Source organism: Rhagoletis pomonella, unplaced genomic scaffold, assembly GCF_013731165.1.
Source record: "Rhagoletis pomonella isolate Grant_MI unplaced genomic scaffold, Rhpom_1.0 Rhpom_scaffold_00005, whole genome shotgun sequence".
Taxonomy (NCBI): domain Eukaryota; kingdom Metazoa; phylum Arthropoda; class Insecta; order Diptera; family Tephritidae; genus Rhagoletis; species Rhagoletis pomonella.
The window spans coordinates 32,137,128-32,162,505 of NW_023458559.1; the positions used below are offsets into that span (position 1 = coordinate 32,137,128).

Genomic DNA, 25,378 nt, shown 5'->3' on the forward strand with positions numbered 1-25,378 from the left:
GAACCAATTTCAATTGTTGAATAAGGTGAAGAACTCATAAAAGAGAATTGGTGTATTTTTGTATCTATATTTACGTTAAAGCGCGATATATGACAACAAAAGTAAATGAAGCTACTGCAAAAAAGGTTCGCTAACCACCATGGCATTAAAGGCCAGATGTAGTTGCTATTTCTTTATTCGACGATACCCCATGCGAACACCCGGAGCATTTTGATAAAAGTCTAATTCCACTATCCTTTGAAGTATTTCAATAATTTTAATAAACTTTATTTATCGATCCAAAATCCTTTCAACTTTATTCGAGCGATTTAGTTGCACTGGTTGAAACCTGCAAATCGCGTTCGCTATTTAAGTCTTTCATTTGTGATTCAAAGAAAATCATAACCTAAAAAATGCAAATTCGTTGAAAATTGCCAACCCCTAACAAACGTTATGGCAACAGCTGTTCGCGCCTTTTACAAATTTAAAGGCATCTTCGCTGTAAGGCTGCTGGACCCCTCACTATATGTATACCTAAATACAACTGTAGCGGATCCATTCCAATAATTCTCACCTTTAAAGACCGCCCTAATAAATATGTATGTACAAAAATGTTCCTACACGCATAGGTATTTCTCATTTATTATTAGACTAATATTACGCGCGCCGAGATTGTCACAATATTCAAAAGAATAGTAAAAGCTATAAAATATAACATCAATTTTGCCATGGTAACAAATGCAATACACTAAAAACTTCTAAATTATAAAATAGTATGATCATGAAATCACATGCAAGTATTATTAAACCTAACAATGATGAAACAATTACACAATTAAATCAGACATATGCATAAAATAATAGCAAGTTAAAGACAAAAAAAAATTAACTGAATTTAAGCCCTAATGGAAAAAGAACATACAGAAATACAAGCGCAAATTGCGAAATAGAGTAAAAAAAAACATCAGATAAAGTGCAAAAGTGTAGAAGCTTACAACAAATTTAGAGCTATAAAATGTATTCGAATGGTGATATGACAATCAATTTGTTCATTTGCAAATGAAATCGGCTAATTATTATCTATGTATGCAGCTAGGTCAGTGCATTTTGTGACGCCTCAGAATTTATTAATTTCTTCCTACAACTATTTCTCATTAGAGGCGCCACCTAGGTGGGTAACTTAATGCTGCATGGCAGTCTCGTGTCGAAATTGTTTATTCTAATTGCAGTCTGAACTTAACTAATTTACTAATATTATACTACAAACTCCTACTGGCTTTGAATATTGCGTTTAAGAACAATAATTGCGCGTTAATAAAATCTAGAAGTTTTATACTATGTAAGTGGTTAAAAATAAAATATGTATTAACCTCTTTCTGAGAATTTTTGCTAGTGTTAAAAGGCAATTGGCAGTAGTAAAGAAATTTTTTGTGTGAATCGATTGCAAACGCATAAGAGGTCAAGATGAAGCGCTAGTGTCAATATGCTTTGAAGGCGTTGAGCAGCAAACCATGCTAACTTCAAGTTGGTCAGTCGGCGAAAGTGCGATTTCGCACTGTTGACTGGCGCCCATTGAGTATGTAGAAGAGCATCCACTGGCCGGCATTTCGTTAAAACCGCTGTCAACACGATAGAATAACGCACGCGGTTCCTCGCCGGCAGTATCTTGGTGATTATCATCAATGACATACTTCTCATCCATATAAACTGCATCCTTTTGTAATTGCTGTTGATGCTTTTGCTGTTGTTCATGCTCTTTGACAATCAATTTATCCATAACGGTGATATCAATACGTGGCACATCTATTGGCGATTTTTGCAAGTTTAACTTTTCATCTTGTTGCTTGACGTCTTCTTCTAGCTCGTCGTCATCAAGCCAGTTAAGCGAAAATGATTGCGATAGATTTTTACGACTTGCTGAACGTCTTTTGCTACGCGGTGTATCCGTGGAGCTCGAAGAACTGCAATTGAAATTTTGTGCAGACAGCTGTGACACTTGCATCTCATCGTCATCGATCAATTCATGAGTGTCGTCATGTGGAAACACGTCATACTCTGTTGGTCTGGTATCGTGCGACAGTGACTGCTTTGTAGATTTAGAACTATTTACAGCCAATCGACTTACTTTTATATTAAAACTGCTGTCTATTGATTGCTGGCCAATGGCAGCTACAGTTTCAGCAGAGCAAGGATTCAGACGCAACGGTGACGAACTGCCATCTGGCGTAAAATTTTCACTTTCATTATTCCGACCATTAATGTAAGCCAGTGAAATATCACCTAACGTCGTTGCCTCGCTTTGATTTAATGCATTACAACGATAACTATCCTTCGACGAATACTGTGATTTGCTCGTTTCCTGTGGTTTAACGAGACACCGCTTACTTGTTTGTCGTACTTGCGGATGTATTGGCGACAGCTGTTCTACATCAGAGAGATCCTGTAGAAAAGTGTGTATGCGCGGTTTCATTTCACTACGATTTTTATATGGCGAATGCGGCGAGTTGGAAAGTCCATCAGAGGCTGAAATAGGTGAAAGCGAGCCGAATGAACTCTTGTCCAAAGAGTCTGAAAGTTTACCAACAATGACAAATTGACTGCCACACGAACTACCGCAATTAGAGGACGGACTGGAATTTGAATGCGTCATTTTACATTTGGCTTCTGTTGTGGGCGTTCTCCCCTCTTCGAACACTACAATATTTTTCATATCGAATAGATTTCGTCGCAGTGACACATCTTTAATATCATTAAATATAGATGCATGTGAATCAGTACTGAAGCGCATTTGCGAATCCGTCTCGCAGTTATGACGATCAGCCACAGCCAAATGTGGTTGAAAATATGGCATTAATGCTTCTTCTAAAGCGCGTGGCAACACCACGGGCAATGATAGTTCTGTTTGCGTGCCGCAGTCACGTATGCGGCGTCCCGATTTTGAAATCGGGGTGTAACTATTTAGTTCGGACAGAATGATGCGATGACTACGAAGGGGACACTCTACAGGACTTGGTACAATTTGATGCTCTTTAAAGTAAGAGCTTATCGCTGATTGTGCTTTAGCTTCATACTCGGGATCAGGCGAGTCGTGAAACTGTGTTTCATGTGGTTCGACATTCGCTGGTTTCAGGGAAGACACTTCATCTATATTCCATTCAAACTGTGTAGATGATAGTTGTGGCGTCGTGGGACGTTGAAACAGTGAGGGACTGGATAAAATTGCAATGAATCAAAACGAAATAAAGAAATATCTTGAAAAATACACTAACCTTGCAATCAATGGCAAATGCAGACGTTCCGCCAAGACAGGTTCGAATGGATTTCTTATGCGATGAAATCGCTTCGCTGGCGGAGTACTCAGCGCGGCAGAACAAGACATTTGTTTTGATGAACTACTCGACATGCTGTTTATTGTTGTAGATATGCTACAATTAATTGTTTTACTTGGCGTTCGAGGATGCAGTATCTTCTTTTGGCATCTGCTACCTGCGGGTGCGGTAATTAACTCCACATTTTCGTTGTTTACTTTATGTGCTAACATCCCACTCATTTGCATTGTTGAGTATAGTTTGAGCGATGTTCTCGCCTTTTCAAATTCCATATTTAATAATATTGCAAACCTATATAAATTAATTTATTTTGTCACGAAACTGCGCCCGCCGCCGGTCAAGAATTCGAAAAATTAGCAGACAAAATAAAATTTCCCTAACAACCGTTGGCAGTGATTGCAGCTGGGATATTCAGTGCAGTGTTGCAATCGCAGGAAGATACGAACAGAGAACGTATATTTCGAACAAATGCCATAAAGCTGACGCCAGATAAAACGCTTGTTTCGCTTTGCGTGACAGATTCGCTTAACAGGTAAAGCCTGCTATACGGTTCAATGCGATCGTTAGCGTGAGCTTTTTATTTTGACCAATATTTTCGTTACTACTTAACTTTTTTCAATAGTTGATACATCAAAAGATAGAGAATTAAAATATCATTCAGAATTATAGAATAAAAAGAAATTTAAAATGCATAATATGTCTTTTTTTCAAGCTCACACTCAAACGTGTGCGTACGCAAAGCATTCGCATGTGAACGACAAGTTTTTACAGATGTGTGTGAGCGTCCATAAGAATACAAATATAATTCTTTGCCTTTGCGAACATTCACGCTCACGCTCGCATTGAAATGTATAGCAAGCTTAAGATGAATTGTATGAAAATGCACAAAACATGCCACTTAGATCGTTGCAGCAGCAGCGCGAAGCGAAAAGATGACCAATTCCCATATCCTTGCGCACGCGTTCACAATCAGCCGGTTTAATATTTTGTTTCGTCCGAAATTCGGGTTTTCATGCAGAAACGTAAAATCTGATTACATTTCTGATATTTTTTAAAGCTAAATATATAAAATGCATAGTACTTTTGACGACTAAAAAAGCAGTAAAAATTGCTTTATTTGCGTTCATTGTGGCATGCCTTTTGCGCCTGCCACTTTGCTCGCAAAGTTATAAATGTCACGCAAAGCCACAAAATTTTATCTGGCATTAGCTCAACGCACATTTCTCAAACAAAAAGGTGGTGGGCTCTATATAAATGTAAGTTTTATGCAAGGCTAAAAAGTAAAAAATGGATTTCATTAAACTTAAATATCTCGTAAACTATTACTGATATTTGAAGGATGCCGTTAGAAAGGCAAAGGAAATAGTGATATTCTTTGATGATAAAATTTATGAAAAACAAGTTTTTATAAAAATAATTTTTTTTTTTACAAATGTACTTTTTTCTTTCAAAATCACTTTATTAACTTTATATATAAATATTACCTAAAATAGGTGTACATCGAGCTTTCATTTTATACACAACACGTCTTATATGAACAACCGCAAGTATTTTTTCGCAGAACTTCTTTCTACGTAGCTGGCCTTCGGCCGAGCTTAAGGATTATAACCATCACGAAGTAGAATTCTTCTGAATTTCTGGCTGAACGGGAGGGACTTGCGGAGAACACCTTTAAAAAAATTGACTCTTCGACCTTCCATAACACCAGTAATTATTTCCGCCTCAAAAAATAATACCGTTATGATCAGGACTAAGACCCCTATCGGTCCCAATATAAATTTTTTTAATCAAAGAAATGTATGTATTCTGCAATTATACCAAAAATACATACAAAAATAAACAGTAAAATATCGAGAGTGGAAACCAAACACCGTGATTTCTAAGTTACGTTCTTTGTCGCAGACGTATATTTACGATGAGCCAACTAATTAAAATATTTTTTTTTAACAAATGTACTTTTTTCTTTAAAAATCACTTTATTAACAGTATAATGTTATATACAACATGTCTTATACGGTGTTCGCATGAGGTGATTTTACAGGCAAGTTTTAGTTGAAAGCAACAATCGCCTGGTGTGAACGGCCGTTCAGCTAACCGCTTCCAATGAAGTTTGTTGGTGCAGCCAACTTTTGATTCGACAAATCGCCTTTGAAATTTCCTGAAAAATCGCCTCATGCGAACACCGTATTATCTGAACAATCGCATGGTTGGTTCATGGCATGATGCAATAATACAAGGTGGTATCAATTGTGACAGCTCGATTTGACACTGCCTTAGCTCAGTAGAACGAGAAGAAAAACGGGAAGAAATTAATCCCCATTTGGGGGAAAAATATAAAATTTCACATTTTTTCCTAAACAAAATTTGCTTTTTTATAGTATATTCGTAATGAAATGAAATAAAATAAGATAAAATACCTTTTTAAGAAAAAAATGCGTATACTGAGAAAAAATAAAAAAATATAGAGCTATGTGCGTTTGCGGCGGAGCACGATATTGCATTTTCTGCATTTGATCACTTATCTATCCTGTTGAAAACAATGTTAAGTGATTAAAAAATTGCATCACAATTGCAATAGACAATCTAATTGTCAAGGGTACTAATAGACATAGACCGTTTTGCAGTATCACTGACGATATGTTTTAAAGTAATATTTTTATATTAACAATTTATTGATCGTACAAAAATAAAATTTTTTTGCCGTTTTTAAAAACTGGGTTATATAACAAGGGGAAAAACGGGAAAACCTAAAATGAAAAACGAGAAAAATCTATATAGAATTGCATGTTCAAGAAGGGAATAGGCAGGTAAACCTGGCAACACTATGGCACCACCAATTTTACAGCAGTTTGCGCTCTCGATTTCTGTCTCTCTCTCAGAGTTTTCTGCAACAACAATTGCATGCAGTTTGCCAGTATGCATACCGAACGTAGAGCTGGAGAAATATCGATGTTTTTGCCATCGATGTTTTGAAATCAAAATATCGATGCACTAACGATGTTCCCGTGTATAAATGAATGTGTAACTTCGGAAATCGAACTGTAAAAAATACGGAAATTTTCTAAAATTTTATTATAGAGTGGCTCACGTAACGCATGGTGTAAACAGCTGCATTTTTAGAAAACTTCTTAAAAAGGCGTTTTTTAAAAAATGTAATGTGTCCAAAGAACTTAGATAATAAGAAGAGACAACACGCCCAAATACGTTTTTTGATTGAATGAAAAGAGAAGGTACACCCCTGCATAATTTTCATAAAATTGTATCCATTTGCTTCTACATGATGATACATGGGAGAAAAATTAACGATAGTGGCGAAAAAACATCGATAATAGGGAAAATTGGAAACGTCGATACTATCGATTATGCCATCGCCTGTTTTCCAGCTCTAGTGCGTCGCCCCAAAGGGCAGTAAAAAAACGAAAAGTTGGATAAAAACTGGCTAAAAATCTGTGCACAGTGCAAAATGTCGTGTCAGCATAGCTATCGATTGGCTAGGTAGAATAGCTCCTAGAAGAGAAGGCAACGAAATTCTGCGAAAACTGCGTAAAAGTAAAAAGGCTGCGTTAGCATTGAAGAAAAACGAAACAAAAGCGGTTGGACCAGGAGCTGGTGACAGTGGTGGTGTAAAGAGTGGAAATAGTAGCGACGACCGGTGTGCTGTTGATTTCAAAGCTGACGGTGACGGCGTCTGTGACGGGGTTGGTTTCGATATCTTCCGTTGTAGTGGTGATAGTAGGTCTGGTGTCGGTGGCGTTGACGTAAGGTGTACCGAATACGATTATTGCAAACAGGCAGAAAGATATCGAAGGTGCTGCAGAAACAACAACAACGAGGAAGACTGGAGCAGCAGCCGTTCAGAGTAAATCGGGTACAGCGGTGGTAGTGGCAACAGTAGTAATTGTAATAGTAGCAGAGCCAGCGCCGGCGCAGGCGCAGGTCCAGAAGAAAAGCAGCTGACCGCAACGCCGCCACTACGCAGGACTCGCAGCCATAAACAGCTGCAAAAGGGGCACGGGAAAGGGCACCAAAAGGTGACTGGTACAGCTGTTGGAGCAGCAGGCAGTAGCGGTGTCCGACGCACGCAAGCTGCTTCAGCAGCAGCGAGCGCTGTTGGCCAGGGCTGTGAGTTGACGAAAACTATGGCGGAGACGGGCTGCAAGCATTTCCAAGCGTACGTAAAGGAGCAAACCTTGGATACATTTCGCGTAATTGATGCATACTTTTCGGCGTGTGTGAATAAGGATGCGCGAGAGAAAAAGGTGTGAAAAACATACAAAAGATCTATGCGATAGGAATTTTTTATCGTTCATTTACTGGGTACACAGTACAGTAAATCAATTGCATAAACCGTAAAGAATTGTGTACTACACTTTTATATTCCTTTAAAAGAATTGTTTGTTCTTTGTGGGTGTGTTTTTGCAGGCGCTTTCTTGCTGTTGCTTTGAGTGCGGCAGCTATGGACTCCAAGTGTATGCCTGCCTGCATTGCATCTACTTCGGCTGCCGTGGCGCTCACATCGCTACACATCTACGTGCGAAAAAGCATGCAATCGCATTGGAGCTATCACATGGCACTCTGTATTGCAACTCTTGTCGGAATTTCATCTACGATTCCCGTTGCCGCGAGATAGCAACTGTCAATAGGCGCTTGGAGGCAAAAGATATAAGCAAGAGTCTCAGTTGGCAGCCGTGGATACCGACGCCTAAGGAAACAAATTTGCTGCTGGCCAACCCGCGACGTCGGCATGTACGCGCTAACGAGACTATTGGATTACGCGGCTTAATTAATCTTGGCTCCACGTGTTTCATGAATTGCATAGTGCAGGTAAGTGCTGAGTTAGTGTGCATGATTCATGATTGCATTCTTTTATCGCAATATTATGTAGGCATTAATACACACACCACTACTCTCTGATTATTTCTTATCGGAGCGACACGAGTGCAACGCCAAGTCATCATTAAAATGTCTCGTTTGTGAGGTTTCTCGATTATATCAGGTTTGTGTTATAAATATACTTCTTCTCTTTGCTTTATTTTCACTTTATTTATCGTGCTTGAATAGGAATTTTATAGTGGCTCTCGCTCACCTTTATCATTGCACCGCCTATTGCATTTGATCTGGAATCATGCAAAGCATTTGGCCGGCTATGAACAGCAAGACGCGCACGAATTTTTCATTGCCACGCTGGACGTGCTGCATCGTCACTGCATTAAAGCAAAAACGGAGTGTGAAAGTGTCAATAAGCAGAATAGTCCAACATCGTCTGGTGTGTGTAGCACAGGAGGCGGTGGTAGTGGTAATCAGCATGGCAATAGCAATGCCAACATGAATAGCAACTGCCCGACGCAGTGTAACTGCATAATAGATCAAATCTTCACTGGAATGCTGCAAAGCGATGTGGTGTGTCAAGCGTGCAAGGGGGTTTCAACCACCATCGATCCATTTTGGGATATATCCTTGGATTTGGGTGAGACAGCGCATGGTGGCACTACGCCAAAGACGCTTATAGATTGTTTGGAGCGTTATACACGCGCTGAACACCTCGGTGAATCGGGGAAAATCAAATGTTCCACCTGCAAATCATACCAGGAGTCAACGAAACAATTTAGCCTTCGCACACTGCCTAGTGTGGCCAGCTTCCATTTGAACCGTTTCGAGTATTCCACATTGATTGGCAAAAAAGTATCCACGTTCATTTCATTCCCCGTTGAATTCGATATGACGCCGTTCATGTCGGAGAAAAATAATGCGTATGGCGATTTCCGTTACTCCCTCTATGCGGTGGTCAATCATGTGGGCACCATCGATTCGGGTCACTATATTGCCTATGTGCGACACCATAAAGATACATGGGTGAAGTGTGATGATCATATCATTACTACGGCTACGTTAAAGCAGGTGCTGGACAGCGAAGGGTATGTATGTAGGATGTAGATGTCATTGGTTAGAAGAAAATTTAGTTTATTGAGTTAAATTAGTTTTTCTTTTTTTTTTGTAATTTAAAAAGTTACTTCTTAAATCGAGTTAAATTTTGTAATGAAAATAGTTGCTAAGTGTAATCGATTAAGAATATTTTATTTTCAACTTTTACTTTTGCAATATTTTTTCTATTTTCTTTTTCTGTTCTTTATTTCAGCTATTTACTATTTTACCACAAGAACATTTTGGAATATGAATAGACTGGTTAAACGTAATAATAATATTAATTATAAAATACAACAACAAACTACTACTCTTAGTACTACATACGAAAACAAAAAGCATACAAATATGAAATCGTACCATAGCAAACTACATTTACAATAACAAATAAAACAAACAAATAATTAAGCTACTATTAGTAAACGCCGTAAACAAACAGCTGAAGGTGCCCAGGGAAGAAGCAGGGTAGAGCAGCAGCAACAAACAGTAAGCATTTCTAAGCACATGCGATAGTACATACCATAAAGTGGAGAAGAAAAACAAAAGCCCCGTGGGGAGCGGAGCAGTGATAGAAGCAGAGAACGATTTTGTGCAACTTTAGCTGACGGATCATGTGTTCGTGCTAATGCGCGTTGTATACGACGGGTGTGCGAGGCGGTGATAGTGGTGGCGCAAATGAAAACGCCGCCGCTTTTGACGGCCTATGGCACTCACAATTTTCAGCAGCAGCAGCAGCAACGCCTAGTAATAATAAACGCAGCAGTTAATATACCTTTAATGCTAAATATGATTTAACAAAAAACAAAATCTAGTATATATAATACATATAAATAATTTTTATTTATTCTAAATGAAAAAAAGCATAAAACTGAAAGAAAAAGAAAAAACAGAAGCGAAAAAGCAAAAAAGTATTCGTTTGCCGCTTTCATAGCGAATTTAATTACTTTCTTTCTTCCGTAACTGTTTGTGTATTGTTTTTTATTACATTTTTAACACCATTAGCTGCATTCAGCATTTTTTCGTAAACCATTTTTAATTAACTTCGGCTTATTCTCTATTTTTTGTGTCACTGTTTTTTTTTGTAGTTTTTTTTTGTTTTTTTTTTACCTTTTTTTGCTTTGTATTGGGTAATATATTTTCTACTCTTCTTCGCTTATTTTCCCCTACTGTGCCCAACCAACCAAGCAGTTAATTGTGCTGTCTATACCCTTTATTTCGCAGCAGACTGCGCCAGTCTCTAACGGCTGACGTTTGTCGCACAGTTGGCAGCGTTCGCGTGGAGTGATGTGGACGCGTCAGAGTGCACCGTTGTTGGTGATCTGCGGCGTTGCGTATGACACTCAATAGAAAAGAGCATTTTCGAAGAATGGAAGAAAATTTTGTATGAGATTTGCTTACAACAAATGTCAAATAAACATATTTGTTGATTATTTATTGCGACGCGGAAGCCAAATATTTTGGACAAAAATAAATGATTACGCACTTTTATTAAAATACCATAAATCGTGTTAGTACTTTCTATAAGACGGGCTCCATTGAAAAGCTTATTTAATAAACATGTCAAAGCATTACCTAGGATAGCATTTTAATGTAAATTGTACAAATTTTTGTTTTTTCCTTAAAAGTCCTGACTTCTGAATCGAAAAGCTAAATCTACTTAAGTTGTTTTGCCAAAAGTTCGCCTCGTTTTACATAGTATATTACTACCATGTGTAAACAAATTCATATCGCTGCTTAAAAATAGCATCAAACGCTGCCATGCACACATTCGGCAAAAATGTATGTACATATAAAAAAAAAAATGTTAAAATAAAGAAAGAGTGTAACTAAATCGAGGGTCAGATAACATTCAATTGCTGCTACGCATATAAAAAAAACGCTTGATTAGTCATCATCAACATTTTATGCTTAATTTTTATTTACTTCAACATTTTTTTTTTATTTATCTGCCTTTAATTTTTTCACGTACTAGGTACATGCATACATTTCTAGTAAATTAACAAATCATACCTTAGTGCTTATAACATTCGCAAATATGTACATTGAAATTTGTGATTTTTTTCCATAATCAACAGGCAAATATGTGAAAAAGATACGAAGTTGTTTATAAAATTATTCAATTAAAAAAAAAAAGAAAATAAAAAATATGAACACGCTTGCGCGCTGCTTATGTTTTAGCGCTCAAGCCAATGGGCTCGTCCGGGAATTGAACCCGGGACCTCTCGCACCCGAAGCGAGAATCATACCTCTAGACCAACGAGCCATGTGTTCGTTGCGCGCTAATAAGCAATATAAACACAGTGTGTTGGTTGTTGTTTTTTGTGTACTCACCATGCTGGGTGGTAGGTTGGTGTTGCTGGTTGTGGTAGCTTTTCTGCAACACAGTGCTGCATTTTAGCGCAGCATTATTGAGAATTCTTTAAAAATTTAAATTTTGTGTGTTTCAAAATAAAAATGTCTAGTAAATTATTAAGTAAAAGAAATTTGATAAAATGTTTAATATTTGGAGAAATGCTAACATTGTGAGCGGGAAATGGTCCAACTTAGCTTCATACAAATATAAAATATCCTGGGAGCTGAAATCCTGACATCAATGGTAATCGATTTTTCATTTTCATTTGTGCTTACACTGGCAATGCACCATGACAATACCGATACATACAAGAATGATAAAACTCCAGAATGCGCATTCCCGACGGCGATGACAATTTTCAAATGCATTAAAATAAAGGCGAGACATTCAAAAGCATACATTTTCTTGATTTAAAATGTTTCGTAGGAAACGTAGTTTAATGGTTTTGAAAAAAAATAATAGAGAAAATGTTAAAAACGGTGACATTTGTGAAAGTATTAGTGAATTTCAGTGCATGTAAAGTTTCTGAGGCGTTATTTAATTTTACTTGGGGATTGTCAAAATCGGCAAAACCAAAGCAGCGGTTTGTTGTTTGCGCCACCTTTCTTCCCTACATCGCGCGATACATGCGCACTTTTTATTAACACATGCATAATTCTTTAATAGTCTGAATCACGCTCTACCTGAATAGACTCGGTAAATTACGCGTCATTTACCCGGTAATTATATCGTGAGCATGGGGTAAGTTCTGTACTCTTCTAATGTTTATTCGTTTATTTTCGAAATAATTTGTATTTGACATTTAGATAAACGAGAAATTATTTTTTACAGTAAACTATGTTTACGGTAAATTATTCTGAAAGGCTTGTCATGCAAAAAAAAAATAAATACAAAAAATACTATGTATCCAATTTTCGTTTACCTGTTTTATATTTTAGCTTACATGGCACATACATATCGTCGCCTGTATAAAAAATCGTCGTATGTTACTTTCGGCAGGTTTTGAGAAATCGCGAAAGTTAGAAAATAATTTTCTCAAAAACGCGAAGATAGATTTTCTCCAAAGTCTCGGAGAATGTTATTAGTATAAGCAATTGTTAAATTTATATATTATTAACAAAATTTTTACTATATTACTAAAACATTTTTAGTCAAGATTTCGGAAACTAAAGGAGATATCCAACTGATCACACCAATCGAAAAATCTCATTTAAAATATATAACTGCATTTATAACCATAAATAGTAAAAATAGCGCTTCCGATTGGGCCCTGTCAGTAATTATCACGATATTTGGATCGCGATCCATATTGATGGATTGATGGATCGTGCGCGAATGCTACATGTTCAATATTTATCGCGTCAGTATTTGCATAATTTTTGTACTGAACGCTTATTATGACGCAAGAAAATATTTTTATTTTGGGCGTATAATTTACAGATAATGCATTCCAAAATTATTTTAAAATTTCCAATGTTAACTAAAATTTTTTCAATTTCTTTAGAAAGGTTTTAAACACCGAGAGCGAAGGCAGAGCGAATACATTTTCGATGTTCGCATTATGAGAGTAAAAGATGTACTGACGAAATGTATGGATCGCGTTTTGAAAGTGCTACACGTTCAATATTTATTGACAATATCGCGGTCCGCGATCCAGATTTCAAAATTTTTAGAAATTTTGCGATATGGATCACGATCCAACAATACTGCATGCTACACCGTCAATAAATATCGCGATACTTGGATCACGTCAATAAATACTGACCTTGTGACAGTGCCCAAATGGATCACATCCATCAATACTGCATGTTACACTGTCAATAAATATCGCGATACTTGGATCACGTCAATAAATACTGACCTTGTGACAGGGCCCATTACTACGTTGGCGGCTACCATGAACCAATTAGAATAGATCTGACCGTCTGAGGAGCAGCCATTTGTAATAGCAATTGAGAAAAAAGTGTGTGTCGTTCGTAATTTGAAGTTTGCTATTTCTGTTTTGCTTCTTTCTTTATGTGTATTTTGTCGGTGGTTTATTTCAGTGATTTTTAAGCGATTTTCAATAAATTTTTTGTGCAAATGTAATTAAATTGAAGTGCGCGGTGATTGGTTGCAAAAACGTACATATATAATAAATTGGTTAGCACAAGCATGTGCTACAAAATTGCTTGCATTTTTTTCTTTATGCTTCGTCTTCTCATTCTTTGTTTACTTTTTAAAGAAAATAACATGGCGCCGAAATTACAAACGTCAGCCAGAAAATTACTTTTTTCTTTTGCTTCATCTTGTCAGATCTTGTGTAATCGGCTACAACTATCGATAGTAACAACCTAACTGGCCGTCTTCACGTGCTGGAAAATCTCGCTTGCGTGACGATATTTTTTGAAGAGTAGCATCAAATATCTAGAAATTTTTTAATCCGGATCACGAATCGCAATAATGTCAATAAATATTCCGCGTGTAGTATTTTCAAAACGCGATTCATACATTTCGTCAATACATTCTGTACTCTCATAATGGCAACATCGAAAACATGAGCGTTCTGCTTTCGCTCTCAGTGCTTAAAATCTTTCAAGATAGATTGAAAGTATTTGAATTATTTAAATAATTATGGAATGCATTATCTGTAAATCATTTGCACAAAATAAAAATTTTAGTGGTCTGCATGTAAAGTGATACAGGGATAAATTGCTTAAATTGATCTGTTTATCCGCAATATTACATGAACGCACCTTAGTAAATAACTGCATAAAATTGTTCATTATTTAACTTATAGGCTAGTTATGTTTCATTCTTGCCTCGTCCATTGTGTTCATTTGCTTTTTATGTTTTTGTAGCAAAAGTGACTTCCTGGCAACCTGTCAGGGTTGAATTTCGCTGAAATTTATACATTTATCCACCAATATCGTTTGATAAAGTGATAAACTTAGGTTAAATAGATTTCCATACAAAGTTTGACAGTTCATTTATCAAAATCATACATTTATTATTTTATTTAGTTTATCAACAGTTTATCACTTTTGATGAAGACCCCTATTTTATTGCGCCATATTAAGGGCCAGTTTATCAGTGCGCGGCCGTGGTTAAAGCTTGGTTGAAATGCCCGATCCGGCTCGTTTAAACTAAGATCAGCCAATCAAATATCAACCAGCTGTTCAATTTAAACTCAGTTTACTTAATCTAAGTTTAAACTGGCACTGAAAAACTGGCCCTAAGTGTGCAGCACAACAGTTATGTAAGTACTGACGGATCGCGATCCGTATTGATAGTGTGACAGGCGCTTATCGCTGGTGTCAATAGCGGCAATAACACGCGAACCATCGATACTATCGATAGTGCCATCGATAGTTCTCCAGCTCTATTGTCAGGTGTAAGCGCAGGGTTATTCTGCAAACACCGTTATGCTCTCCATTGTTCGAAAAAGATGAAAATAAAATAATTGCGAAAACGCATATCGGTACAATTACCAGAAATTGAAGAAATTTTATTGTAGAATTCAATACAAATTTTACGATATGGCTCCCAGAAATAAGAAGGGTTCACTTGGTGCACGATTAGAATTGGCACGAAATAACGTATCGGCTGGGGTTGCTGGAACGATTCCTGTGGCACATAGCAAAAATAAGTCTCATTCGAAGAAAGTCTTCTCTCGACCACAGACACCTGATGTGGAGCAACCAATCCCTGAGGGATGTATTTGTCAGCGTGAGGCGCAAACATTTGTTTGCATCTTTTGTAAAATGTTCTGTTTCGGACGCGTCAATGAGTCGTGTCCTATCCATACAAATGTAAGTGCAGTATGTGATATTCCATAGTTGTTTAGTAATAGGTAGATAAAAACATTCTTTTTTTTATTTATTTTTTTTTGTTTTAATAATTTAACAATGCTTTAACTATATAGGTAACTTATCTCATGGACTTCACTTGTTGCCCATATTGTTCTGGACCGGCAGAACATCTTCATGTTGTGGACATGGAATACGAAAGATATTTCAAGTTATAAATGACCCGTACATACTTTTCCCCGAGTCAGCAGTTGCTGAAAGTATACAATTACTTTACCTGAACAACCTCGTTGGATTTAATTTTATGGAATACTATTTAAATTTACTGAAAATACTCGGTAACATACATATTAAATGTTATAGATTTAGTAAAAATGAACTGAATTAACTTAATTTAATTTTAAAATAAATATGTATTTATGAAGTACTATTATGAATGAAAATGGTAAACACATCATTTCCAGCGAGTATGATTGGGCATATCCGGTTCAGTTTGTTGTCTAAGCAATAACGTTAATTAACCACATTTCTTAAAATTGAAATATGTATTTGACACATCTGTGGATGACTTGCAACAAGAATTCTCTAATACTTTTTTGAACGTGCCGACTAGTTCCACCATTCGGTATCGCAAATAATTAGTTCTCTAACTTGTTTTCCACTGGTTGAAACTGTAGCGCAAGAGTTGCGTGTGCGTCGCCATCTCAGTACTTCTAAAATTGATCCCCTATTGATGAAAGTGTGTGCGGTTGTAAGGCTTCCTCCACTCAACAACCCACAAGTAAATCTATCTTGGGTATACCATACATACATAATCATTGGTTCAGCAACACTCAAGTCATGCTACTCTAGAATTTACTTACATATGTATGCTTGATGCAAATTAATCTGCTTTGTGGCTGTACTACTGGTGGGTGCAACAAATGTGAGCTGTGCATTTGAGCATGCAGTCCAAAGCTGCAAGGATGCACACAAAGGAATTGAATGCTTTCTTTTCTGAATTTCGAATGAACTCGCATAAAAAAATGCCTTCCAGATGCTTCACGATTTGCAGGTTTTGCGGAATTTGCAGGAAAAGCCGTTTTCTCCATTAATAAACCTTATGGAAGGTGGTCATCTGGAACGGCTTCCTGTAAGAACCTGCAAATCGTGAAGCATCTGGAACGCATTGGTACGTACATATGTATGTATGTATGTACATATACGGGATGTCCTAGACTTCCGGTCAGTTCAACCCACATCCGGGCAATGCAGCCAAAAGATTGAGCATCCCCGACTTGGTGATTCATCAGCCTCATTGCGTAGGTCGTAAATTAGGCTTAATTGTACGACTCGACAACTTCGGCATTGTCGAACTGTCGTGCTGAAATAAGAAATAGGGAATTTATATGTACATATCGTCGTTTAAAGTACAAAACCGCGTATCAACAAAATGCAAACCGCGGTTTTGCATTATAACCGCGAATTTGAGGTTGCATAAATTATTTTCTAGAGATTAAAAACACTCATATTTCAAAATTATTCTCTTTTTTATAAAGCAATCGCATTTCTGGCTAGTATATTTCAGAACGAATGGATAAGAATTGAGCCAAGAGCTATGGTGAGCAAATCTAATTTTTGGCAGCAAATGTCAGTTACGCGGTTTTGTACTTTAAACTACGATATGTAAGTGATTTGTATTATTTATTATTACGTTGAAGGTATTATATTCGCTTTTGGTTTTAAAAACTATGTTATAACAAGATCTCATTTTTAAAATAGAAGATTTGGTAAGAAAGATTTCATGAATTTTATAATTGAAAAAGGTGATTTTCCGTGATTTTTTTTCAGAAATTGCGATTGGACACCCTTATCCATACTGAAGTATCTTTCATAAATATGAAGAAAAAAATAAAATGAAAATAAAGCAAAAAGAAAAAAATCTTTAGAAACAATAAAAAAGCGTATGAATGAAAATGGAAATAGAAAAAAAATTAAATAAACAAGAAAATAAAGAATTAATACAAAATATTTTTATTTTTAGCACAAAATCTATAAACTAGAAAAAAATGTATTAAAAAAAAAACAAAAAATAGAATTAAAAGTGCTAAAATGAGACCCTAAAAATTAAATAAAATATAAAAAAAGATTTTTCTTTTTAAAACAATAAAATTTAAAAATTAAAAGAAAATAAAATAAAATAAAAACAAATTAAGTAAAAAAAAAACAAAATATAAGTAAAATAAGTTTTAAAAAATAAAATCTAGAAAATAATAAACAAATTTAACTAAAATTTCAAAAAGAATATGAAAATAAAGCAAAAATAAGTAAAAATGTTTTTAAAAATTATTTACAGTGAAAGTTCCCATAGACGGGCGCTCTAATAAGCGGACATCTCCTTTAAGCGGACACATTCTTGGGAACGAACAATTTTTTTTTTCCATACAAAATGCTTTCCCATACACTTTCCGATAAACGGACGCGGACACTTAAACATGTCTAGTTATAAAAAAAAAATCTCCCATAAGCGGACGCGAAGCTCTACTAAGCAGTCAATTTTGTTTGTTTTTTTTCAGTCTGATGTTGACTCTTGCGCATGTACATATGTACATAAATATGTACACAAGTACACACGTCCATATTCAAAGATGTTTTATTTTCTAAAAAAAATGTTTACTTTTCTGCCATAAGTTAAAATTTATTAACCATTCATTCTGTTTTTATCTATTGAAGGATAAATATTATTTTAATTTAGGAACCCGCAACTTAAATTTTTTACATTTTAATTTTAATATTATTTTTTGTAAAATACCCATAAGCGGACATCTCCCATAGGCGGACAAAAAGAAGGTGACCATCGGTGTCCGCTTATAGGAGCTTTCACGTATATCAAATTAAAATATTTTTTTCTTTAAAACAGTGAAATCCAAAAATTTAATTAGAAAAAGAAAAAAATAAATCAAAAAAGAACAGTAATTAAAAAAACGAAAGAAATATATATATTTATTTTTAAAACGAAATCTAAAATTAAAAAAGTTTGTCAAAAAAAAACCAAAAACAAAAAAAAAAATAATACTCCAAAAATTAAATTAAATAAAAAAATTATTTTGTAAATTAAAAGAAAAAATTTGTATGAAAAAAAATAAAAAAAATACCGCTTATCCGGGGTCTCTCGAATGGCACGCCCTCACTTATGAATGTGGTTCACACAAATAAAACAATATATACTTTTTTTTTTTTAATAATCAGCCTCATTGCGAGAGTCGTGTCCAATGCTAGTCGTTTTTCAAGAGTTGAATCGTATCGAAAATCTCATGTCATTGCCTAAAATTTCGACTCGACTAGTGTATTAAAACGGAAAAACTTGGCAGCACTGCATAGTTTTCGACGATTTTCTCGTTTACTTATTTCAGCACGACAGTAGACAATGCTAATGTTGTCGAGTCGTATAATTTACCCCAATTTACGGCTTACGCAATGAGGCGGGATATCTAAAAGTTAAAAGAAAATTAAATCAACAAGAGAAAAACAAATAACACAAAAAAAAGAAATGGTCAGAAATTAATAAAATAATCACCCTCATTGCGAGAGTCGTGTCGAATGCAAGTCGTTTTCGAGAGTCGAATCGTATCGAAAATTTCACGTCGCTCGATTAGTGTATTAAAACGCAAATACTTGGCAGCACTGTATAGTTTTCAACGATTTTCGTCGTTTACTTACATATTTCGGCACGACAGTAGACAATGCCAATGTTGTCGAGTCCGATATTTCAATAATTTACTACTTATGCAATGAGGCTGAATATTTTTCTTTATTTGCTGGCTGAGTCAGTGGGATCCTCGGTTCGAATCCTACTCAAAGAACTCTGATGAGGAAATGTGGCGATTTCCGAAATAGCTATCACTTCTACCATTTTTATACCCGAGCGCACTTGTGCACAAGGGTATATTAACTTTGTTCATGTAACGGTTGTTTGTAACAGCCAAAACGAATCGAGATAGATATAGACAAATGTATACATAAATGATCAGAATGAAAAAAAAGTCGATTAAGCCATGTCTGTCTGTCTGTCCGTCCGTGTACACAATAACTCGAGTAAAAATTGAGATATCTCAACGAAATTCGGGGTATGTAGGTATCCCTCTATCCAAGGTAGGTTGGTATTGAAAATGGGCGAAATCGGACTGTAACCACGCCCACTTCCCATATAACGGTATTTTCGAAAAATGCAAAACTACGGTATTTCAGTAAAAATATTGGATGCAAATTGTTGAAAATTAGTATGTTAAGCAGAATTTTGGTGCAAAATAGTATTATTGTGAAATTTTCGGAAATAGGGCGTGACCCCGTCCACTTATGATGAAATGCTGTATCTGAGTAACCGCTTCCCCAATCCGTACCAAACTCGGCACGAGCCTTGCCTAGGGCCTAGCTAAGAAATTACTTGAAAATCTTTGAAATCGGACAATAACCACGCCCACCTGCCATATAACGGTAATATACAGAAACACGAAAACTGCGATAAATCAGTAACTACTGAAGCTAATTGACTCAAAATCGATAATTACAATAACCACTTAGCAGCCAACTAGATTATTATAAATTTTTGGATAATGGGCGTGGCGCGGCCCCCTTATGACCACAAATGTGTATCTCGGTAACCGTTTTATCTAAATTCAAATTCAAAATCAAATTCAAATCGGACTGAAATTACACCCACTTCCCGTATAACGGTAAATTTTAGACATCCGAAAACCCGATATTTCAATAACTGAGGACCCTAATTTATGCCAAGTTAATAGTTACAACATTCTCCTAACGATAAATAAGACTGCTATAGACTTTTAGGAATTGGGCGTGGCACCGCCCACTTTATGACTACCAAGTGTATCTCAGTAATTACGTTATAGATGTCTACCAAACTTGGTTCAATTGTTGCATTAAGTCTAAGTCCCCCTGCTTATTATGCAAATGTAGTTTAGAGAAAGTTGAAACGATGATATTTGATACCTGCGCCGGGTATATTAAGTTCGGTTTCGCCCGAACTTATATATATCTACTTGTTTCAAATTATTGTTGCTTTTCCACAATAAGTTTTTCATTAAAAATGGCCTCAAGCTCAATAAAAATTGTTGAATTAAAAATAAAATTTAAAAGACAAAAGAAAATTAAACTAAAAAAAAAGTTTAGAATAAAAACGAAACTAAAATTAAAGCAAAAATAAATATAAATGTTCTTAAAAATTAAATGAAATTAAAAAAAAAATATATATGTTTTTTCTTAAAACAAATTCTAAAAATTAAATTGTAAAATTATAGAAATCGGTTAAAGTGGTCCACAGTTATGCGGTAACATACAAAAAAAAAAATATATATGAGCTTGTTCACACTTGCCTAGTTATCAGGTTATCTCATTAAAAATTATTATTGTGTAGTGTATTTTATTGTTGTAAACTGAATAAAAAATATAACCACATAACCACATAACTTAATAACCAGGCAAGCGTGAACAATCTCTATATACAAAATATTCCGACGAATGGATAACCTCCTTTTATTGAAATCGGTTAAAAGTAAGATCCTAAAAATTAAATGAAATGAAAAAGATATATAATTTTATTTTTAAAACAACAACATGTAAAAACTAAAAGAAACAAAAAAAACTGTAGATTAAAAATAGAGGACTTGAATGCCGGCACGCCCGGGCTTTGCACACTCGACCATTGCCACTGTTGGATTGACGCGAGCTAAATAAGTGCTTTCTCTCAAAAAAGCTTGAGGGAGCTTTTTTCCCATGAGTGCTAGGATAACGAAAGTCTTCCGAACTACTATATTGCCATCTTTCATTTGTCCTACGAAAGACCTTTTACTATCTTAGCCAGAATTGCCCTGTAAGTCTAGAGTCTAGTCACAAGAGAAAAATATCCAGAATGGTACACGAACAGTAAATTTGCAGAAACTTGCAAGTTAAACGAAGAGCTGATGGAATTTTTGTCTACATTCAAAAGTGTAAAATTGGAAACATAAGAAAAGTGATCATAAAGTGTTATCCTGACACGGTTTATTGACTCAACGAATAATAACTTACTTTTTACAAGTTTAGTTAGTCTTATTTTATAATTTTCAAATTCCAAACCATCAAAAAAATGTTAAAATTCAATTTTGTGATTTGCGTAAATTCCAACCAGCTGGCTTTGAGTATGATGTTTATCTATGCATGCAAAGAATTGGTAAGTAAATTTTCACTGCTCTATTTTTTTGTTCCTCTATTTGTGAACACTTAATTTTCCAATATTTCTTATTTCACATAAAAAAGTTTAACGCCGTCTGCCAGCCAATAATACTGCTTTTGTATGAAGAAGATAAAAAACAAGTGAGAAATGAAAGGAATCATTCACTTCGCAAAAGGATACACCTCATTTTACACAATTCTATTTTCTGCCAGACATTACTAACACATACTCTTTCACACGCGATATACATAGTATGTACGCATACATGCATACCACGATCATATGCACATACCAATTGAGTGACAGGATTCAATTCCACAACATCTTACCATTGCCATTATAATGTTCACTCACTTCTCAAGCTGGGCTATTCAATCAATCTATGAAATTTTCGTCGAACGGTAAAGAAGAAAACTACGTAAATTACACAAAAGAAAAATGCAAACAATTGCATGTGTTGGCGCACGAACAATCAATGGATTGTACATAGTAATAATACGAAATAATAAAATAAAATAAATGAAAAGAAAAAAGTAAGTTTTCACAAGCATCGAATTACAGCGCTTTCCTTGGCAGTCGTACAAACCCACTTACCATGTCGCCACATTGCCACTCAGGCAGCTAACCGCATACTCCCACTGAGCTGCACATCGTCTTATAAGAGCAATTCGTACGTGCATATGTGTTGGAAAGAGATGTGTTGTATTATGTATGGTGGCTACGCACGAAATTATACTGATGTACAAATACTTAAAGTTACATATGTCCGGTGCAAAGCTGGTAAGACTTCCTTGGGTAGTGTGATGCAATAAATCATCGTCAGTGGCGTCAATGGCATTGGTAAGTAGATACTTATCGATATATGTACGTATGTATGTATATCTTTTACAGTGTGTTCGAATCGACTTTGGACGATAAATACAGTTACGACACCACTACTTGGTAATACTGAAGTAAAGGCGATAGCTGATAAGACGACCAGGTATTGTGATCATTTGACTACTATATTAGATGAACTTAGTCTGCAGTATCCTGTAAGGAAACCTGTTAGTATTTTACGCTTATCTTTTGGGAGGTTAATTAAGCTTTGGAATCTCCTCTGGCTATATGCTCACAGTAAACTCTTTGCTTGACGCATTGCTACCGAACCATGCCAATTTATTTCCCCGAGTGTGTTCCTCTCCTCTCCTCCTATAGTATTGGAACCTACTGCTGGGAAGTGCTCTGGACCGACTGGAGTGATTGTTGCCGCCTACCTTGCAGAACAGTCCAGCCGCCTCGTTACCCTCTATTCCCATGTGGCCAGGTATACACTCTAAATGTATGTTATTGATTCTGTTCTCAATGCACTTAAGAACTAACTATGATTTAATTTCATAAGACAAGAGAGCCTTGAGTGCCGACTGGCTGTCTCTTAGGATTATGATACTCTCGTTTTGGTACCCTCTAGTAATGATTGTCTTGGCACAAAGATCGATGGCCTCAACTTCCGCTTGAAAGATTCTCTGGTACTGGGTCCGAAGATTCCTTCGAGCCGTCTGTGTACCGAAGTAGTTTCACGAAGGTGGATACGCTCCAGGTTGCTTTGCTGGATACCTCTACGTTAAATCTTTTCTCAAAGACTACTGTACTACCTATGTCATCCCTAAGGAACAGAGCTAGCGGGAGGGAGGACCCTAGCTTCTCCATATTCCTAGAGAAGTAAGTTTTCCAAATCACTCTTTAGCAAAGCTTAGCAGAGCTCTTTAGGCGACCTTTCTTCCATAAAAGTTTGGTGTATATGATTATTTCCAGATACATACATATCTCACTTCACTGGCGACGCTGACCACGACCTCCTCCAAGGTTATGTCCCTCATGCTTCGGCAATGGCAAGCTTCAAAACAATCGGAGATTTTCGAGGATATATTAGTCGGTTGCGTTCACTACGATAGGAGCATTTAGAGGTTACGAAGGAGATGGTGGATTGGGAAAAGTTGAAGGAGAATTACAGCTGAATTGCAGACCAATTGCTGAGGGAGATAAACTAAAGCTTCGATATACAAAACCTCGGAACATATATATTAAACGAATGGTTTATTTAAGTTTAAATAAGGGGTCTTCATGTAATACAGTTTCGTCGACAAATCCAAATAAAGCACGAGCCAATGCTGTCAAAAAAATTATGTGCTCGCGACAGTCAATGAATAATTTTCAGCACTTCAGAAATTCTGATAATCACTCCTCAAACCGTCATCCACTTTATTCTTTTTCATTTCACGTAAAGATTTTTGTGGGATACACTGTAGAAATATACGCTGATGCACACATTTCTATATACATACATAAATATGTGTCTGCTTCCAAGTACAACACGTGTGTCTCTCTACACTATTAACACCCGACCTAGTAGAGTATGGCAACATTTGCACTCAAGCGTCTCGCATCCTTTTAACACTTTAATGCCATTTAGCCTGGATATTGGGGTACACGTGAGTGCCGAAGTTCTGATTATACATAGTATGTACACAGATATGTGGTTTAAAGCACATGTATAAGCATAGTATATAAATATACAAGCGCATACACAGGTAGTTGCATCTAGAAACCCATGCACCTAAGCATGTACATACATGCTCATGGGAATTTTAAAATGCCAACAGATACCTTGAATAGGGAAGCACTGTAGTACCGAGAGGTGTGCCACATATGTACATACATATGTACATACTTTTGTGGCATTTTATCCACAAATGACATAATGGATACTCCTAACTAGTAAATTCAAGTGCGTTCAACTGACTCGAGTGCAAATAGTGTCGATAGTAGAATACAGAAGAATGCTGTGGCAAAAGCATTTCACACCAACCAAAAAATGGCACTAAAATTGGTAATACTATGGCATTGTCAAGAGATTCCTTGGAAGTTTGGGAGCGGAAATTGCAAAGGAATCCACGTACGTAATTACGTATTTGTTTTCCATAAAATTTTTACTGGGCAATTCTGGCTAAGAAATTTGCAATTATTTTGTAAGACAATTGGAAGCAAGATACAAAAAAGAAGGTAGTTTCAATAAACAACTTTTGACGGATAATAAAATTTTTTGAAGTTTCATAAATTGTCAGTATTATCAACGGCCTTGCCACTTTGATAATATTAAAACAATACATCGGAGTATTTTCTTTCCCATATTTTTACCAATGTGAGAATATTTCAAATCAAAACTCATAATCAGTACTTGATATTTTTTTACTTACGTGGTTTGCCCCTCTTTTATTAAAAATATATAAAATGTAAACTGTTACATTGTAATTATTCTTTTTATTTTATAATAAAAACCATTAGTGCATTATGTTGTTATTTTTTTCATTTTCTTATTTTGATATACAATTTTCGTTTCTTTAATCTTGCGATTTAAAAATCGTATTCTAAAGAATGTTCTTCCCAAATAAAATCTTTTTATAATATTTTGGTCCAAATTTACTTTTAAATTTCTCATCAGGTTTTGCAAAAATTTTGGCTTTGTGGTTAGCGAATCACCATTAATTTCAACAAATTTTGAATTCAAAATTTCCAATGTATGCAAAAAACTTGTCTGAAAAGTAATAGATTTAATCGCATAGGAACATCAAACTTATGTATGAAATCAAAGGACCTACCTCTCCAAACGCTCCAAATACTCTTCGAAATATGTCTCACTGCCAAAGCTTTCGTCCAGTTGCATCCTGAAAAAAAGCATTTAAATAATCCATATCTTTAAAGTTTTTTTTTACCTTGTACACTGCGGCACTGCACTTTTCGAAAGCACTGCCTTCTT

The 25,378-nt window shown here is 35.8% G+C and overlaps 3 protein-coding genes and 1 non-coding gene across 4 annotated transcripts; 2 read left to right on the plus strand and 2 right to left on the minus strand.

Moving 5' to 3' along the window:
- Positions 1-760: 760 nt before the first annotated feature.
- LOC118738845 (protein aurora borealis-like) lies at positions 761-3,735 on the minus strand. Its single transcript, XM_036469852.1, has 2 exons — positions 3,249-3,735; positions 761-3,188 (listed from the first exon to the last, which is right to left on the minus strand). Exons 1-2 carry the CDS (start codon positions 3,578-3,580, stop codon positions 1,439-1,441), a joined length of 2,082 nt encoding a protein of 693 aa, XP_036325745.1. The 5' UTR covers positions 3,581-3,735; the 3' UTR covers positions 761-1,438.
- A 3,450-nt stretch (positions 3,736-7,185) lies between these two features.
- On the plus strand, positions 7,186-9,906 carry LOC118738846 (ubiquitin carboxyl-terminal hydrolase nonstop-like). Its single transcript, XM_036469853.1, has 5 exons — positions 7,186-7,567; positions 7,731-8,132; positions 8,194-8,304; positions 8,370-9,223; positions 9,445-9,906. Exons 1-5 carry the CDS (start codon positions 7,448-7,450, stop codon positions 9,485-9,487), a joined length of 1,530 nt encoding a protein of 509 aa, XP_036325746.1. The 5' UTR covers positions 7,186-7,447; the 3' UTR covers positions 9,488-9,906.
- A 1,515-nt stretch (positions 9,907-11,421) lies between these two features.
- Trnap-cgg lies at positions 11,422-11,493 on the minus strand. Its single transcript has one exon. It is a non-coding gene; the product is annotated as a tRNA-Pro (tRNA).
- Positions 11,494-15,101: 3,608 nt separating this feature from the next.
- LOC118740072 (uncharacterized protein CG13380-like) lies at positions 15,102-15,589 on the plus strand. Its single transcript, XM_036471566.1, has 2 exons — positions 15,102-15,374; positions 15,488-15,589. Exons 1-2 carry the CDS (start codon positions 15,102-15,104, stop codon positions 15,587-15,589), a joined length of 375 nt encoding a protein of 124 aa, XP_036327459.1.
- The last annotated feature ends 9,789 nt before the right edge of the window (positions 15,590-25,378 follow it).